At 36.6% G+C, this 20,845-nt stretch overlaps 1 protein-coding gene across 1 annotated transcript; it reads right to left on the reverse strand.

Annotated features, from left to right (window-relative positions):
• Window positions 1-14,168: 14,168 nt before the first annotated feature.
• LOC145631426 (importin subunit alpha-1-like) lies at window positions 14,169-20,482 on the reverse strand. The gene is made up of 12 exons (XM_081683496.1): window positions 20,365-20,482; window positions 19,970-20,209; window positions 18,311-18,407; window positions 18,129-18,220; window positions 17,891-18,022; window positions 17,596-17,781; window positions 17,353-17,516; window positions 17,153-17,231; window positions 16,149-16,277; window positions 15,885-16,012; window positions 15,425-15,799; window positions 14,169-14,722 (listed from the first exon to the last, which is right to left on the reverse strand). The coding sequence occupies exons 2-11, from the start codon at window positions 20,183-20,185 to the stop codon at window positions 15,427-15,429; spliced, it is 1,596 nt and encodes a 531-aa protein (XP_081539622.1). The 5' UTR covers window positions 20,186-20,209; window positions 20,365-20,482; the 3' UTR covers window positions 14,169-14,722; window positions 15,425-15,426.
• Window positions 20,483-20,845: the final 363 nt, after the last annotated feature.

Consider the following 20,845-nt stretch of genomic DNA (forward strand, 5'->3'; position numbering starts at 1 on the left):
GACCAATTTTTAAAATACTTTATACACAAATAGAGCTGTCAATTCGGGTAAACGTGTCAGGTTTGAGTCGATAAGAGTGGGTCGGGCCAACTCGGGTCAGGTCAATTCAGATTAATTTCATAACCTATGTGGGTCGGGTTTGGATTGGTTCATGCTTGAATCGGGTCACGTCGGGTCATACTTCTTATCGGGTTTGGATCAGGTTTAGGTCAGGTTAATAACAGGTCGGGTTACTGGTTACATTCGGGTCGGATTCGATTCAAGTAGGGATGGCAATCTAGTCCGGATCCGACCCTACTCCGCCCCGATCCGAGTTAAAATATCCGCTCCGAGTCCGAGAAAAAAGTAATCCGAGTTCGACTCCGTTAAAATAATCCAACTCCGAGTCGGAGGAGGGTCGGAGTCGGATCCTACAAAAAATCCGAGAAAAAAATCCGACTCCGACAAATGTCCGACTTTAACGGATTATCCGACTCCGACTCCAATAGATAGTGGATTTTTGTGTGGGTCATGGTGGCATTGGGTCATTGGGTGTGGGTTGTAAAGGCCCAAATAGCCCAATATCTCAAAGTATATTGAATAATGAAAAAAAAAAAACTCGGAGTCGGAGTCGGATCAGAGTCGGAGTCGGAGGTCGGATATTGAAGTCGGAGTCGGAGTCGGATGTCGGAGTCGAAGTCGGATGTCGGATTTAACCTCCGACTTCCTGTCGGGTCGGAGTCGAATTTAGCATAATCCGCTCCGAGTCCGACCCGTTGCCATCCCTAGATTCAAGTCAATAATTTGCGGGTTAAAATAAGGTTGTGTCATTTCCAAGTCGGGTCATTCTCGGATTCAAGTCGGATTATGTTCAAGTTAATAATTCGTAGGTTACAATCAGGTCGGGTCATTTCCAAGTCAGATCATATTCGGGTTCAAATAACTATAAATAGATAATTATCATTTTTATCAACTAATTATTTCCTTTGACTATAATATATATGGCAATATACTAGGTAACTACAATTTATAATTTAGGAACATAATTAACCCTTTTGACCATGCAACAAATATATACTTCCTCTGTTTTCTTTTACTTGCAACACTTCCCTAAAAAGGAAATGTCACAATATTTGCAACACACTATAAAAGGAAAGTTATTTTAGGGAAAAACTATACTATATCCCTTATTTAAAGCACATGGCCCACTAAATTACACTCCTAACAACCACTCATCTTATTTTAAAGCTTATTATATCATGTAAACCCCACCTTTCTTAATTACCGCGCTAAAGGGTGTGTTGCATCTAAAAGAAAACGGAGGAAGTACTATATTTAAACCTCTTAAATTTGAGGATGATGCACCTTTCTTTTGCTGGCCTGGATCGACTTGGTCTTCCTAGACAAAATGCTTTGATCAACAATAATAAGGTAATCTAAATTGCATTAAAGGTGATTTTAAATCGGGTCATGAACAATTTGGGTTGAATTTAGGTCGGGTGAATAACAAGTCGTGTTAATTTCGAGTCGGTATAGTAACAGATCGGGTTGAATTTTTGGGTTCGGTAAGTAATAGGTATGGTAAAATTCGGGTCGAGTCAATAACAAGTCGGGTTGAATTTGGGTCAAGTCAATAACAAGTCAATTTGGTTTCGGGTCGGGTTTGTAACGGGTTAGGTTAAATTCGGGTCGGGTTAGGACAGGTCGGGTTGAATTCAGGTAGGTTAATAACAAGTTGGGTTAAATTCGGGTTTTAACGGGTTAAAACAGGTTTGGGTCAATTTCGGTTCAATTTGGATTCGGTGAAAGTTAATTAAATTGGTCGTTGTATACCGGTAAATCGGTGCAAGTTGTAAACCGGCAAATTGGCCATTTAAAAGCAAGTTGAATGGTTCAATACACACAATTGGACTCCCGGAGGATATTAGGGAACAAAGTAAACATTTAGGCAATTTTTATTTCCGGGCGAAAAAAAGTCAAAAAATTCAAAAATTGAAGGCTAATATCCACGTTTTTTGAGAAATTTTGGAGGTTTCGGGCCCAGTGTCAAAAAGTCTTGAAATTCTATTGGATAAATCTCCGGGTCATATAATGCCGTTTGGAACCATATATAATCATTATTTGTTGTCGTAAATGTTCGTGATAGGCTTGAATTAATGAAATCGGTGCAAGTTGTAAACCGGTAGATTGGTCGTTTAAAGTCAAATTGGATGGTTCTACCCACCCAATTGGAATCTCGGAGGGTATTAGGGACCATGGTAAACATTTCAACAATTTTTATTTCCGGGCGAAGAAAAAAAAAATCAAAATTCAAGGCTAATATCCACGCTTTTTGAGAAATTTTGGAGGTTTTGGAGCCTGGTGTGTAAAAGTATTCATATTTTAGGGGATACATTTAGGGGTCATATAATTCCGTTTGGAACCATATATGATCATTTTATGTTGTCATAAATGTTCGTAGTAGGCTTGAGTTAATGAAATCGGTGCAAGTTGTAAACCGGCAATTAAATTGCCGTTTAAAGGAATATTGGATGGTTCCACCAACCTAATTGGACTTCCAAAGAGTATTAGGGACTGCGGTAAACGTTTCGACAATTATTATTTCCGGGCGTAAAAAAGACAAAAAATTACAAAATTGAAAACTAATATCCACGTTTTTTGAGAAATTTTGGAGGTTTTAGGGCCAGTGTCGAAAAGTATTGGAATTCCAGGGGATACATCTCGGGATCATATAATGCGGTTTGGAACCGTATATATGTTCATTATTTAATTTGTTGTTATAAATGTTTGTGGTAGGGTTGAGTTAATGAAATTGGTGCAAGCTGTAGGCCAGTAAATTGGTCGTTTAAAGGAAAATTGGATGGTTCTACCCACCCAATAGGACTCCCTGACGGTATTAGGGACCATGGTAAACATTTTGGCAATTTTTTATTTTCGAGCGAAAAAAAAAAAAAGTCAGAAAATTTTAAAACTAAAGCCTAGTATCCACGATTTTTGAGAAATTTTGGAGGATTCGGGCCCTATGTCGAAAAGTCTTCAAAATTTAGGGGATACATTTCGGGGTCATTTAATGACGTTTGGAACCATATATGATCAAGTAGGCTTGATTTAATAAAATCGGTGCAAGTTATAAACCGGTAAGTAGGCTGTTTAAAGGCAAATTGGATGGTTCCACCCATCCAATTGGACAACCAAAGGGTATTAGGGACCATGGTAAACATTTCGGCAATTTTTATTTCCAGGCAAAAAAAAGTCAAAAAAAAGTCAAAAAATTCCAAAATTGAAGACTAATATCCACGCTTTTTGAGAAATTTTGGAGGTTTCAGAGCCCGGTGTCGAATAGTCTTGAAATTCTAGGGGATACATCTAGGGGTCATATAATTCCATTTGGAACTATATATGATCAGTATATGTTGTCATGGATGTTAGTGGTAGGCTTGAGTTAATGAAATCGGTGCAAGTTGTAAATCGGTAATTAAATTGGCCGTTTAATGGCAAATTGGATGGTTCCACCAACCTAATATGACTCCCGGAGGGTATTAGGGACCATGGTAAACGTTTCGGAAATTTTTATTTCGAGGCGAAAAAAGGTAAAAAAATTCCAAAATTGAAGACTAATATCCACGTTTTTGAGAAATTTTGGAGGTTTCGGGCCCGGTGTCAAAAAGTTTTGAAATTCTAGGGGATACATCTCGGGGTCATATAATTCCATTTGGAACCATATATGATCATAATTTGTTGTTATAAATGTTCGTGGTAGGGTTGAGTTAATGAAAATCGGTGCAAGTTGTAAACAAGTAAATTGGACGTTTAAAGGCAAATGAGATGGTTCTACCCACCCAATAGGACGCCTGGACGGTATTTGGGACCATGGTAAACATTTCGACAATTTTTATTTCCGGGCGGAAAAAAAGTCAAAAATTTCAAAATTAAAGGCTAATTTGAGAAATTTTGAAAGATTCGGAGCCCGGTGTCGAAAAGTCTTAAAATTTTAGGGGATACATCTCGGGGTCATTTAATGTCGTTTGGAACCATATATGATCATTATTTTTTGTCAGAAATGTTCGTGGTAGGCTTCATTCAATGAAATCGATGCAAGTTATAAACTGGTAAATAGAGCGTTTAAAGGCAAGTTGGATGGTTCCACCCACCCAATTTGACTCCCAAATAGTATTAGGGATCATGGGAAACATTTCGGAAATTATTATTTCCGGGAAAAAAAAGTATAAATTCCAAAATTAAAGGCTATTATCCACGCTTTTTAAAAAATTTAGGAGGTTTCTGGGCCTGGTATCGAAAAGCCTTTAGAATTTAGGGAATAAATCTCGGGATCGTATAATGTCGTTTGGAACCATATATGATCAGTATTTGTTGTCATAAATGTTCGTGGTAGGCTTTATTTAATGAAATCGGTGCAAGTTGTAAACCGGCAATTAAATTGGCCGTTTAAATAAATATTGGATGGTTCCACCAACCTAATTGGACTCTCGGAGGGTATTAGGGACCATGGTAAACATTTCGGCAATCTTTAGTTCCAGGCAAAAGAAAAGTCAAAAAATTCCAAAATTGAAGACTAATTATATCCACGTTTTTTTGAGAAATTTTGGAAGTTTCAGAGCTCGGTGTCGAATAGTCTTGAAATTCTAAGGGATACATCTAGGGGTCATATAATTCCATTTGGAACCATATATGATTAGTATATGTTGTCATAGATGTTAGTGGTACACTTGAGTTAATGAAATCGGTGCAAGTTGTAAATCGGTAGTTAAATTGGCCGTTTAATGGAAAATTGGATGGTTCCACCAATCTAATTGGACTCCCGTAAGGTATTAGGGACCATGGTAAACTTTTCGGCAATTTTTATTTCCAGGCGAAAAAAGTCAAAAAATTCCAAAATTGAAAACTAATATCCACGCTTTTTGAGAAATTTTGGAGATTTCAGGCCCGGTGTCGAAAAGTTTTGAAATTCTAGGGGGTACATCTCGGGTTCATATGATACAGTTTGAAACCATATATTATCATAATTTATTGTTATAAATGATCGTGGTAGGGTTGAGTTAATGAAAATAGGTGTAAGTTGTAAACAAGTAAATTGGACGTTTAAAGGCAAATGAGATGGTTCTACCCACCCAATAGGACGCATGGACGGTATTCGGGACCATGGTAAACATTTCGACAATTTTTATTTATGGGCGAAAAAAAAGTCAAAAATTTCAAAATTAAAGGCTAATATCCACGCTTTTTGAGAAATTTTGGAGGATTAGGGGCCCCGTGTCGAAAAGTCTTAAAATTTTAGGTGATACATCTCGGGGTCATTTAATGCCGCTTGGAACCATATATGATCATTATTTTTTGTCAGAAATGTTCGTGGTAGGCTCTATTTAATTAAATCGGTGCAAGTTATAAACCGGTAAATAGACCGTTTATAGGCAAATTGGATGGTTCCACCCTCCCAATTTGACTCCCGAATAGTATTAGAGATCATGGTAAACATTTCGGCAACTATTATTTCTGGACGAAAAAAAGTCTAAAATTCTAAAATTAAAGGCTATTATCCACGCTTTTGAAGAAAGTTTGGAGGTTCCCGGGCCTGGTATCGAAAAGCCTTTAGATTTTAGGGAATAAATCTCGGGATCATATAATGTCGTTTGGAACCATATATGATCAGTATTTGTTGTCATAAATGTTCGTGGTAGGCTTGATTTAATAAAATCGATGCAAGTTGTAAACTGGTAAATTGGTCGTTTAAAGGCAAATTGGATGGTTCCACCCACCCAATTGGACTCCCGGAGGGTATTAGGGACCATGGTAAACATTTTGGCAATTTTTATTTTCGGGCGAAAAAAAAAAATCAAAATTGAAGGATAATATCTACGTTTTTTGAGAAATTTTGGAGGTTTTAGGGCCCCGGTGTCGAAAAGTTTTGAAATTTTAGGGTATACATCTCGGGATCATATAATTCCGTTTGGAACCATATATGATCATTATATGTTGTCATAAATGTTTGTAGTGGGCTTGAGTTAATGAAATCGGTGCAAGTTGTAAACTGGTAATTAAATTGGTCATTTAAAGTCAAATTAGATGGTTCCACCCACCCAATTTGACTACTGAAGAGTATTAGGGACCATGGCAAATATTTGAGCAATTATTATTTTCGGGCGAAAAAAAGTAAAAAAAACTCCAAAATTGAAGACTAATATCCACGTTTTTTGAGAAATTTTTTAGGTTTCGGGGCCCGATGTCGAAAAGTCTTGAAATTCTAAGGGATAAATCTGGGGGTCATATAATGCCATTTGAAACCATATATGATCATTATATATTCTCATAGATGTTAGTGGTAGGCTTGAGTTAATGAAATCGGTGCAAGTTGTAAACTGGTAAATTAGCCGTTTTAAGGCAAATTTGATGGTTCCACCCACCTAATTGGAATCACGGAGGGTATTAGGGACCATGGTAAACATTTAGGCAATTTTTTATTTTCGAGCGAAAAAATTTCAAAATTGAAGTCTAAGATCCATGCTTTTTGAGAAATTTTGGAGGTTTCGAGGCCCGGTGTCGAAAAGCCTTGAAATTTTAGGGGGATACATCACGGGACAATATAATGTCGTTTGGAACCATTTATGATAATTATATGTTGTGATAAATGTTCGTGGTAGGCTTCATTTAGTGAAATCGGTGCAAGTTTTAAACTGGTAAATTGACCGTTTAAAGGCAAAATTGATGGATACACCAACCCTATTGAAATATTGGACGATATTAAGGATCATGGTAAAATTTTTGGAAATTATTATTTCCAGGCGAAAAAAAGTCAAAAAATTCCTAAATTGAATGCTTATAGCCACGCTTTTTGAGAAATTTTAGAAATTGGATACGGTGTCGAAAAACCAAGAGATTTTAGAAATACATCTCGAGGTTTGGAACCATGCATGTATAATCATTATATGTTGAGAGTGAGGGGTAGCTCAAGTGGTTAAAACTTCCCTCCCGGTTCCAAGAGATCTTGGGATCGATTCTCACCCCCGCCCTTGTGGCTCTCTAAACACCAAAAAAAAAATCATTATATGTTGTCATTAATGTCCGTGTTAGACTTGAGTTAATGTAATCGGTGCAAGTTGTAAATCGATAAATTGGTCGTTTAAAGGCAAATTGGATGGTTCCACCTACCCAATTGGACTATCGAAGGGTATTAGGGACCATGGTAAACATTTCGGCATTTTTTATTTTCGGGGGAAAATAAGTCAAAAAATTCTAAAATTGAAGATTAATAACCACGCTTTTTGAGAAATTTTGGAGGTTTCGGAGCCCGATGTCGGATAGTCTTGAAATTTTAGGGGATACATTTAGGGGTCATATAATTCCGTTTGGAACCATATATGATTAGTATATATGTTGTCATAGATGTTAGTGATAGGCTTGAGTTAATGAAATCGGTGCAAGTTGTAAACCGATAATTAAATTGGCTGTTTAAAGGAAAATTGGATGGTTCCACCAACCTAATATAATTGGACTCCCGGAGGATATTAGGGACCATGGTAAACGTTTCAGCAATTTTATTTTCGGGAGAAAAAAGTCAAAAAATTACAAAATTGAAGACTAATATCCACGCTTTTTAAGAAATTTTGGAGATTTGGGGCCCGGTGTCGAAAAGTTTTGAAATTATAGGGGACACATCTCGGGGTTATATGATGCAGTTTGGAACATATAATCATTTTTGTTGTAATAGTTCGTGGTAGGGTTGAGTTAATTAAATCGGTGCAAGTTGTAAACAAGTAATTGGTCGTTTAAAAGCAAATCACATGGTTCTACCCACCCAATGGGACTCCTGGACGGTATTTGGGACCATGGTAAACATTTCGACAATATTTATTTCCGAGCGAAAAAAATTCAAAAATTTTAAAATTAAAGGCTAATATCAACGATTTTTGAGAAATTTTAGAGGATTCGGGACTCGGTGTCAAAAAGTTTTGAAATTTTAGGGGATACAACTCGGGGTCATTTAATCCCGTTTGGAACCATATATGATCATTATTTTTTGTCAGAAATTTTCGTGGTAGGCTTCATTTAATGAAATCGGTGCAAGTTATAAACCAGTAAATAGGCCGTTTAAAGGCAAATTGGATGGTTCCACCTACCCAATATTACTCCCGAAGAGTATTAGGGATCATGGTAAACATTTCTGCAATTACTATTTCTAAGCGAAAAAAAGTCTAAAAATTCAAAAATTAAAGGCTATTATTCACGCTTTTTAAGAAATTTAGGAGGTTTCGGGGCTCAGTATCGAAAAGCCTTGAAATTTTAGGGAATAAATCTCGGGATCAAATAATGTCGTTTGGAACCATATATGATCGGTATTTGTTGTCATAAATGTTCGTGGTAGGCTTGATTTAATGAAATCGGTGCAAGTTGTAAACTGGTAAATTGGTCGTTTAAAGGCAAATTGGATGGTTTTACCCACCCAATTGGACTACCGAAGGGTATTAGGGACCATGGTAAACATTTCGATAATTTTTATTTCCAGGCGAAAAAAGTCTAAAAATTCCAAAATTGAAGACTAATATCCACGCTTTTTAAGAAATTTTGGAGATTTCGGAGCACGGTGTATAAAGTATTAATATTTTAGAGGATACATCTCGGGGTCATATAATTCCGTTTGGAAGCATAAATGATCATTATATAGATGTTAGTGGTAGCCTTCAGTTAATGAAATCGGTGCAAGTTGTAAACCGGTAGTTAAATTGGTCGTTTAAATGCAAATTGGATGGTTCCATAGACACAATTGGACTACTGAAGGGTATTAAGGACCATGGTAAAAATTTTGGCAATTTTTATTATTTTCAGGCAAAAAAAGTAAAAAAAATTCCAAAATTGAAGACTAATATCCACGCTTTTTGAAAAATTATGGACGTTTCGAGGCTCGGTGTAGAAAAGTCTTGAAATTCTATGGATACATTTCTGGGTCATATAATGCCGTTTGGAACAAGAAATGATCATTATATGTTGTCATAGATGTTAGTGGTAGGCTTGAGTTAATGAAATTGGTTCAAGTTGTAAACCGGTAATTAAATTGGTCGTTTAAAGGCAAATTGGATGGTTCCACCAACCTAATTGGATCCCCGGAGGATATTAGGGACTATGGTAAACGTTTCAGCAATTTTTATTTCCATGTGAAAAAAGTAAAAAAGTTTCAAAATTGAAGACTAATATCCGCGCTTTTTGAGAAATTTTGGAGGTTTCGGGGCTAGGTGTCGAAAAGTCTTAAAATTCTAGGGGATACATCTTGGGGTCATATACTGCGGTTTGGAACCATATATGATCATTATTTGTTGTTATAAATGTTCGTGGTAGAGTTGAGTTAATAAAATTGGTGCAAGTTGTAAACTAGTAAATTGGTCGTTTAAAGGCAAATTGGACAGTTCTACCCACCTAATGGGACTCCTGGACGGTATTAGGGACCATGGTAAAAATTTTGACAATTTTTAATTCTAGGGGTAAAAAAGTAAAAAAAATTCTAAAATTGAAGGCTAATATCCACGCTTTTTGAGAATTTTTGGAGGATTCGAGCCCTGTGTCGAAAAATCTTGAAATTCTATGGGATACATCTCCGGGTCATATAATGCCGTTTGGAACCATATATAATCATTATTTGTTGTCATAAATGTTCGTGATAGGCTTGAGTTAATGAAATCGGTGCAAGTTGTAAACCGGTAAATTGGTTGTTTAAAAGAAAATTGGATGGTTCCACCCATCCAATTGGACTCACTTAGGGTACTAGGGACCATTGTAAACATTTCGGCAATTTTTATTTCCTTGCGAAAAAAAAATCTAAAAAACTCAATATTGAAGGCTAATATCCACGCTTTTTTATAAATATTGGAGGTTTCGGGGCCTGGAGTAGAAAATTATTCATATTTTAGGGGATACATCTCGGGGTCATATAATTTCGTTTGGAACCATGTATGATCATTTTATGTTGTCATAAATGTTCGTATTAGGCTTGAGTTAATGAAATTGGTGCAAGTTTTAAACCGGTAATTAAATTGGCCGTTTAAAGGCAAATTGGATGGTTCCACCAACATAATTGGACTCCTGGAGGGTATTAGGGAATAGGGATCATGGTAAACATTTCGTCAATCTTTATTTCCGGGCGTAAAAAAGACAAAAAATTACAAAGTTGAAGACTAATAACCTCGCTTTTTGAGAAATTTTGGAGGTTTCGGAGCCCGGTGTCGAAAAGTCTTTAAATTCTAGTGGATACATCTTGGGATCATATAATGCGGTTTTAAACCATATATATATATGATCATTATTTGTTGTTATAAATGTTCGAGGTAGGGTTGAGTTAATGAGATCGGTGCTAATTGTAAACCAATAAATTGGTCGTTTAAAGGCAAATTGGATGGTTCTACCCACCTAATGGGACTCCCGAGCGGTATTAGATACCATGGTAAACATTTCGGCAATTATTATTTTTAGGTGAAATTTTTATATCCGCGCTTTTTGAGAACTCTTAGAGGATTTTGGGCCAGGTGTCGAAAAGTCTTGAAATTTTAGGGGATATATCTCGGGGTCATTTAATGCCGTTTGGAACCATATATGATCATTATTTTTTGTGAGAAATGTTCGTGGTGGGCTTGATTTAATGAAATCGGTGTAAGTTCGTTATAAACTAGTAAATAGGTCGTTTAAAGGAAAATTAGATGGTTCCACCCACCCAATTGGACTACCGAAGGGTATTAGGGACCATGGTAAACATTTCAGCAATTTTTATTTTCGGGCGAAAAAAGTCTAAAAATTACAAAATTGAAGACTAATATCCACGCTTTTTAAGAAATTTTGGAAGTTTCGGGGCCCGGTGTCGAAATGTTGTGAAATTCTAGGGGATACATCTAGGGGTCATATAATGCCGTTTGGAACAAGAAATGATCATTATATGTTGTCATAGATGTTAGTGGTAGGCTTGAGTTAATGAAATCGGTGCAAGTTGTAAACCGGTAATTAAATTGGCCGTTTAAAGGCAAATTGGATGGTTCCACCAACCTAATTGGACTCCCGGAGGATATTAAGGACCATGGTAAACGTTTCGACAATTTTTATTTCCGGGCAAATAAAAGTCAATAAATTACAAAATTGAAGACTAATATCCACGTTTTTTTTATAAATTTTAGCGGTTTTAGGGCCCGGTGTCTAAAAGTCTTGAAATTCTATGGGATATGTCTCGGGGTCATATAATGCGGTTTGGAACCATATATGATCATTATTTGCTGTTATAAATGTTCGTGGTAGGGTTGAGTTAATGAAATCGGTGCAAGTTGTAAACCAGTAAATTGGTAGTTTAAAGGCAAATTAGATGGTTCCACCCACCCAATGGGAATCCCGGACGGTATTAGGGACCATGGTAGACATTTCGACAATTTTTATTTCCGGGCGAAAAAAAAGTCAAAAAATTCCAAAATTGAAGGCTAATATCCACGCTTTTCGAGAAATTTTGGAGGTTTCAGGCCCGGTATCGAAAATACTTGAAATTCTATGGGATACATCTTCGGGTCATATAATGCCGTTTAATTTGTTACCATATATGATCATTATTTGTTGTCATAAATGTTCGTGATAGGCTTGAATTAATGAAATCAGTGCAAGTTGGAAACCGGTAAATTGGTCGTTTAAAGGCAAATTGGATGGTTCTAGGCTTCCAGCCACCCAATTGATTTCTTGAGGGTATTAGGGACCATGGTAAACAATTCTGCAATTTTTATTTCCGGGGGAAAAAAAAGTTAAAAAAATTCCAAAATTGAAGGCTAATATCCACGCTTTTTGAGAAATTTTGGAGGTTTCGGGTAGAACTGTCAATTCGGGTAAAAATGGTCGAGTTTGGGCCGGTTAGAGTGGGTCGGGTCAAATTGGGTGGAGTCATGTTGGATTAATTCCATAACCTATGCGGATCGGGTTTGGGTTGGGTCATGTTTGAGTCGGGTCACGTCGGGTCATACTTCTTATTGGGTTTGGGTCGGGTTTAGGTTTTGTTATTAATAGGTCGGGCTACATTCGGGTCGGTTGAACAATAGGTCGGGTTCAATTCGGGTTTTTACGGGTTAAGGTAATTCTCGGGTTTGAGTCGGTTTGGTTCAAGTCAATAATTTGTAGGTTAGAATAAGGTCGGGTCATTCTCGGGTTTGAGTCAATAATTTGCGGGTTATAATCAGGTCCGGCCATTTTCAAGTCGGGCTATTCTCGGGTTCAAGTCGGGTTTGGCTCAAGTCAATAATTTGCAGGTTATAATCATGTCGGGTCATTTCCAAGTCGGGTCATTCTCGGATTCAAGTCAGGTTATGTTCAAGTCAATAATTTGCAGGTTACAATCAGGTCGGGTCATTTCCAAGTCAGGTCATATTCGGGTTCAACTAACTATAAATAGATAATTATCATTTTTATCAAGCTAATTATTTCATTTGACTATAATATATATGGCACTATACTAGGTAACTACAATTTATAATTTAGGAATATAATTATCTCCTTTGACCATACAAAAAATATATATTATATTTAACTCTTAAATTTGAGGAAGATTCACCTTTCTTTTGCTGGCCGTGACCGATTTGGTCTCCCTAGACAAAATGCTTTGATCAACATTAATAAGGTGGTCTAAATTGTATTTAAGGTGATTTGAAATCGGGTCAGGAACAATTTGGGTTGAATTTAGGTCGGGTCAATAACAAGTCGTGTAGATTTCGAGTCGGGTTAGTGACAGACCGGGTTGAATTTTTGGGTCGGGTTAATAACAAGTCGAGTTGAATTTGGGTCAGGTCAATAACAAATCAGGTTGATTTCGGGTCGGGTTTGTAACAGGTTGGGTTAAATTCGGGTCGGGTTAGGAACGGGTCGGATTGAATTTAGGTCAGGTTAGTAACAAGTCGGGTTAAATTCGGGTTTTGACGGGTTAAAACGGGTTTGGGTCAATTTCGGTTCAAGTTGGATTCGGTTCAGGTCAATAATTTACGGGTTACATTCGAGTCGGGTCATTTCCAGGTCAGTTCATGTTCGGGTTCGGGTCTCACATACTCGGGTCAACTCGGGTTTAGGGTTGGTTTCTTGTCGGGTCATCTCGGGTTTGGGTCACCATTTTTTCGAGTTCAAATGGATCGGTTAATAATGGGTTTGAGTCGGTATTTCGGGTACGGACAACTTTTGACAGCTCTATACACGGTGTACAATTTTTTATACTCTTACCATCTATAAATAAATGCAAAATATAGTTAATTAATGTTTATATGTAGTCTAAGGGCTATACATTACCCTATTTAAAAATATAAAAAGTACTCCGTATGGAATAACTCATCTTTGTTACATACCTCATCCTTATACATAAATTCGAAGTCTACCGTAAAAGAGAGATTATGAAAATGTAAATACAATTTAACCAATTCGAACCTACGATTATGCGCTTGAAACCGACGCGACCCAGTTTTGCTAGTATGAAGTTTGACTTTGATATAGATATCCCATTTATTTCCAAATCTCTACCAAAAAATAAAAATAAAAATAAAAGTTCAAATAAATTGATAGGATAAACTTTGGTGAGATTTGCTCCATAAGAGTAGATCATAAAAGACATAGTCAACACATACAGCTTTTATCTGATGTAAATGGGCTACCATCAACTGCGATTTCATAACACTTTTTCTGAAGCTATTTGAGAATGGGCCCTTTGTGCATATGTGATGTTGCATCTTAACAGCCAAGTGACATGACCAGCAGGGCAACTATATAATTTGTTTTTGGTACGCTGCCAACAGTTTCAATGCTGCTTAAAAGGTTATTTATGTGGACAGCAGCAACGGTAATTCAACAGTAGCACCAGGCACCAACGTCGCTATAGAAGAACAACTGCTTCACCGCGTAAATCCTTTGACATTCATGTTCTCTGATGAGGTTATTTATCTAACTACTGCATACACAATGTATCATGAATCTACCTATCAAGGAGTTCTAGATTTAATATGGCATTTTGGCTCCGTAGTGTATAGAGCAGTAAATTTTGAGTCTGTTAGAATCGTTAGCTTTTGAAGCACCTTCTCACACTTTCGCTTGAGCAGCAATTGAAAATGTTTGTATATGCAACTAACCATTGATGAAATATCATACCTAACATCATATTCACAGTTCAATATTTCATACGCATATAACACAAATATCATCTAATATTTCTCTATGATCATTTGACATATATCCTTGAGGTTAAGAAATGTGTCACAGGAAACAAAAACTACGGTTACCTGAGAAGGATAAACTGGCAAGTGCCAATCGAAAACAAATATCCTGTGAGACTCTATAGGGCAAATAACTAATACTACTTGTATTGAACACAAAATAATGGCAACTACAAAACCCCTCCTTTTCAAACCAAAATACCCTTCCCAACTCCCCCAAATACTGAAAAAAAATAAGAAAAAGAAAAAAGTGACCCAATAAAGAATTCACTATTTGACATATAAACCCCAACACAGAAGGGCAACAATACGCGGAGGAATGCCATACCAGAGCACTAGCACCATTAGAATGACATCTGGCCCTTGACAGATACAGTGGACGATACTCCTTGACCACAGACTTGACACATGCAATATGACATAACCAAACCCAGCCCGACCAGAGCTGGACCTCGAAGTTCACCTGATGTCAAGCTAGAGTCCAAGATCCATCTCATTGACTTCAACATACTGCTACTAGTCCATCCATCCAAATCCTGTATTTGAATAATAATTAGCCTCAAGGGATAAAACAGGCAACATTTACATGCTAAAAAGAGCAAGACATCCAAAACTTATTTATGATCCAAGTCTAGTGATTATCTCTATGCAGTGAAAACTACAAATAGTCTTGTGATAATTGTTATAACAAATATACAACGTTTTTATTTTTTGGGAGCTAGGAGAGGGATGATGTTTTAATTCTTACAAAAGAGGATTCCTTAGTTTCTTCACGAGGATATAGTCCAGATAGAAAAGATTAGAAATAGAGACTTAGGCTAGTTACTACTGACAAGACTGTTACATGAGGATAGAGTAGATAGAAGGTTGGAAAGGACTTGAAAGGATAGCTTCTATAGTTCTATTGACAGGGTTGTGAAAGGTTTCAAGAGAACTAAACACCTGCCTATGTAGACCGTTCATTCATCTCAAGGTACCCATCTCATAAACTCAGGAAAGCACCATACTAACATTTGCAATAAAGTCCTCAAGTAATCTTTTCATGCAAACTAGATGCACACATTACTTGAATTTTCTACCTTGGCCCCTCAGCTATAGCTTAATCACGTAGTTGTCTAATCAAATTACTCCAATGGACCTTTGTGTGTGTGTTGGGGGGGAGGGGGAGGTGGTAACAAATAACAGATTACGGGTTGCAAAAAATCCAGTCAACAAGGAATCAGATAGAGTTACGCTACCTTCAGCCAAACTTAAATCCACCAGAGGGGCCTTCATTGCTCCACATCTGGAACCCAGCTTGGGTATTATCACCAGATGGTCCAGCAGCAGCCTCTTCCTCTTCCTCCAACCAATATGTCTCGAGAATTTTCACTGCTTTCTCATAAATCTCATTGTTATCATGACTTTGAAGATTTTCGATCTTTTCCAATCCTTCAGCTTCATCTATCATCTGTGCATAGAAATTAACATCTCCAGTGGTGCCAGAATTCTTCTCTGCTTCACCCACCTTCAGAATGTTCTCCAACCCTTCCAGACAGACAGTGATGATCCTTGGATCAGGGCACACAAGCAGATCACATAATGGCTTTATGCACCCCTTATTTACAAGAAACCTAGAACAAAAATAGCCAGATTAAGGTTACAATCTTGTGCACAACATAGATGAGAGCATAATGCTCCAAGACAATAAAAACATACTTTATTTGCTCTGGAGCTCCACCAGATGTAGCATTAGATATCGCCCAAGCAGCTTCTTTCTTTATATCGAATTCTGCAGTTTGAAGCAAGTTGACTAGAGGGCCAACCAAACCAGCTTCAATGACAGCCTAGATCATTCGGTAATAGCAGTAAGCACAAACTCCTACTGAGTACTTAATACAGTTGAGAGGCTACATTATGTATGTTACAAGGACAGAAAAATCCCTCCAAAAAACGTTTGCAGGATAGGACTGGTTGGAATACCTGAATTTGTGCCTTATTTCCAGCTGTAATGTTTGATATGGTCCAACAAGCTTCCTTTTTAATGCTCTTTTTGTGATTATTAGTCAACAGGTTCAAAAGACATGGCAATGCACCACTGTCGATGATAAACTGCAAGGATATTAAATTGCAATGATAAGCCAAGGTAATTTAAATGTAATGTTGAAGATGTAATTTAAATGTAATGTTGAAGATATAAATACAAGAAGATATCACACAATGCACATTCCAAATAACAAAAGCTCACAACAAATTAGAGCAAAACAGGGATCAGCAACAATCATTTTTGTGTTCAGTAATCAACAGGTGGAACTTCCAGATTAGAGCAACACAGGTATTTCATATGTCATCTAGGTATTAACAACATTAGTTCCAGACTTTCACTACTGATCAGCAAATCATATACAATTCCAAATATTCCAGTCATGAAGCAGGAAAGCACTTCATTTATAAAAAAAAACCCACATTAATTCTAATCAATGAAGTTTTGTTTTGACTAACCAAAATAATTTCAAATTTAGATACAACTATATCATGGAAGTTATCAAGCACACATCATCAAATCAGAAAAACAAACAAACAAAATAAGCAAACAGTATACTGACATCACTTCATAATAATATAAAATAAAACACAAGTACTGAAGAAGGATGCTTTTTCACATCTAGAAAGAACTAGACACATCTCTATACAGCAAAGATCAAGAATACAACACAATTTTACAAAGAGACCCCGAAACAAATTCAAACACGACCAGCAAGCAATATATTAAGGAATAAAAAGCAGACAACTCTGTATTATTTCTAAATCTGCGTAGTGAAAAAACTGAAGTCGTTGAGCTGTTGAAACTAGTCAGAGTCATCACAGCATAAGTCATTAACATAAAACGAAAACAAAACCGAAACAGGACAGATAAATAAATGTTAGCTGTCCATCAGGATTAAAGCTACTATTATAAATGGTAAGCGGGCTAAACAAAATCTAACCTGTGTTTGCGAATCATCCCCAGTGACTATATTACCAACTGTGCGGAGGGCGGGAATCAGCACCGAAGGAGATGGGTGCCTGGAGAAAGACCCAAAACTTGTAACTAAAAGCACAAAAAAAAAAAAAAAAAAAAAAAAAAAAAAAAAAAAAAAAAAAAAAAAAGGTATCCATGTACAGATAACAGAACGAGGGTACATACATGAGAAGCTCAACCAATCGTGAACATACACCTGCCTCAATCACAGCTTGAATCTTCTCATTTGGTCCATCAGATAGGTAAGAAAGTGCCCAGCATGCATCTGTCAACACTTCTTCATCATTTGAATGAACAAGTCGTTCAAGGGCAGGAAGAGCTGGCTTCACCTATTCATGGATTTCATAGAATAGGGTTTCAACTTTAAGCCTTTTAAAAAGTGATAAAAATATATACAAGGGCACTGACCTGCTCGAAGGGAGGTTGTGGTTTTCCTCTACAAAAGTTCGACAGAGTCCATGTGGCATTTCTAAGCATGGACAACTTGGAATGCTCATTGAGTTGAGCAAGTAATGGAATCAATGCACCACTACTAAGAACCAAATCCCGGCATCTAGGAGAGTCACCAGCAACATTACCCAAAGCCCAAACTGCCTGCAAATTCCAATAATGTCAAGACCAAAGAAGCAAAGTAGCAACCCTTGGGCCCTTAACAATACATCAATTAAAAAAACAGAGAGAAATTTAATAATTACTGTCACACCTGCTCACGGACATCATCACTAGGAGAAGCAAGAAGCTTCACAAATATCGGAACAGCCCCATGATCAATCACCACCTTAGTGTTCTCTGAGGTCCCAGATGCAATGTTTGTAAGAGCCCATGCAGCCTCAAACTACACAACAAAATCCAAATATTCAGTAAAAGAGCAACCAGCTTGCCCAATGCCCATAATACTATAACTAGATATGAATAACAACAAATACAACAGGAATAAAGACCTGTAACTGTGGATAATCCTCCCTTTGAAGAAACTCCACAAAGCGGGGTACAACTCCAGCTTGTATAACTTCCTCAATCGGTGGGCTTCGTTCTACATATATCAAAAGCCCAAGCAACAGTCACTAAACAATTACAGACTACTTATTTACAAGCAAAATTAAAAAAGATAGCACGCCAATACCAATGGAAAGCAATTTTCGGAACTGTGTTGTGGCCTCCAACTGCAATTGATTATTATCAGAACAAACCCCAGCCACCATATTTGGTAAACTCTCTAGCTGCAAAAACACAAGCAGCCAATTCAAGATTCAGAGAATAGGAACAAGAAAATTCATAGCAAGAGTAAGTACCAGGCACTGAATAAGAAAGGTTGCCTTTTGAAAGAAAAAAAAAAGAAGGTAATATACAGGTCAAGATGAAAGGGAGAGGACAGATTGAAACAACACACAAATGTGACTAGAACTCACACGTCAACAATTTAATTCTGAACAGAGACTAGTAAATTCCAAATATAAATTCACTACCACATTACTGCTCAAATGAGGGATGGAACAAAAAGCCAACAATTTCATCTTTAAGACTACCAAATCAACACTTGGTTCACATTGACAGATTTTTGTTTCTAATGATCGTCCTTAGCTATTTGAAATAAATTCAGAACAATTGAACTATTAGTCTAGGAAGATGCAACAAAATTATAAACTATTCACATTTTGCATCTATTTTGAAAGCAATTTCGAGCACCATGATAATATCCACACAAGAATGTTTCACTAGTGACATTTTCTCCCAGTTAAACTTAAATCTACTGGTTGAGTTAGTGGTTTAAGGGGTAAAAATGTAAAATTACCAACTCAAATAATAACAATGTAATATCACAATAGATTTTTTTTAAAAAAAAAGGTGATTGAAAATGAGAAATATAGAAGCAAAGAAAGCTTCACAGTGGGACTACAGAAATTCGAACATGCACATTATACGAGTATCTGCTGCTAGACTACCAAAAACTCCCCACCAACTGAGCTGCCTGGTACGTTATTTTATTATAAACCATGTATATTGTGCACAATGCATGAGAAAGAGAGGAAGAGGGCATAAATTTTTTAAACTGCTATCTCATTTAGTAAATTTATCCTGCACCATATTTTTTTTAAAAAAAATTAAAAATTACAAGCACTCTAACTAAGCTAACAGTTTACATTGAACCAGAAAAAAATGCACCATCTGCTGCTGCACAACCATGTAAATCATGTAATTACTTTACACTGCAAATCCAAAGATTATATAATTACAGCAATAAATTGGAAATCATACTGAATCATCGAGCTTTAAATATTAAAGGCAATATCAATCAATCAAAGCCTTAGTCCCATAAGTGGGGATCAAAGGCAATAGCGACCAATTTTTAATAGCAGTGGAGGACTTAACAAGTATCTAATTACTAGACTCAGTGCTCCACATTCGTTCCTCTAACTATAACATTTCGTAAGCAACTCTATAATGTCAACAACAGAAGCATCAAGCAATTGACCACGAGCATCCAGAACTAGGATCAAAACAAAAATCTTATACCAAATTTTCCTTAACACACTCCAACAACAACACAATCAATACTCATGAATTTTGAAAAAAAAAAATGATACACAATCAATTAAGCAAAGCAACTTGAAATTTTCACACAAAACCTAATTGAAATAATTACACAAACAACAAAGCCTGAATATCGATCAAACGCTGAAAATTAATCAACTCGGATAAACAAATTATCAATCAATTACTCAAAATTCAAGAAATTAAATAAAAAGAAATTCAAAACAAAAGATCGGAGCAAGAATTAGACCTTCTTATTATCAACAGTAGAAGCATGAAGAGAAGGAGTAAACTGCTGCTGAGCTTGAAGACCTTCACGACGCTTCTTGAGCAAGCTTTCCTCTCTCTTATTCTTTCGGATCTCCACCATATTATCCTCTCTTCTCCGGCGACCTTCATCGGCGTCAACGGCGACTTTGTATCGATTCCGGCGAACTTCCGTCCTAGCATTTGGCCTCAACGACATCGTTTCGTTCGAAATTCAATCAACCTACAAAAGTTTAACAAAACATAAACCCTAAATTACTTTACCAATTCAAAAATTCACCACAAATGAAACAATAATTAATCAATGAATCAATCAAAATCAGTGGAAATTAATGGTGAAGATGATGAAATTGGAGAGAGATTGAGTAGCAATATTACCAGTTGAGAGGAGAGAGAAAATGAGATTTAGAGAGAGAAAGCAGAGGGAGGCAGGGTTTTGGAGGTGAAGAGAGAGAGAGAGAGAGAGTGAGGGAAATGTTTATGATTTAAACCGTCATTTTCAGAAGGATGAATTTAAAGATAATTGGAGATTATGTTTCTTTTAGCTTTCGTCTAATCATTTTCTTGGTAAAAAATTAAATTAAATAAATGCCGTAATACTTGGATTTGAAATTCGTAGCCGCTCCCTCCTTCCTCATTTTTTGATTTTATTTTTTTTAAAAGGATTTGGATAGAGAATATGCTTCTTGGGGTGTGTTTTGGAATGGGAGAACCCTTTCTTTCTAGCCCAAATCCAAGGCCCAATCTACTTTTGCACTTTTTTTTGAGGGGAAATCTAGTTTTGCACTTTGTCATGCGCATTAGCAAATTTAAGGGCTTGTTCTAATTTGCTGAATTAAATTGAATTGAACTAAAGTAT

This window comes from Chenopodium album, chromosome 5 (assembly GCF_948465745.1).
Source record: "Chenopodium album chromosome 5, dcCheAlbu1.1, whole genome shotgun sequence".
Classification (NCBI taxonomy): Eukaryota; Viridiplantae; Streptophyta; class Magnoliopsida; order Caryophyllales; family Amaranthaceae; genus Chenopodium; species Chenopodium album.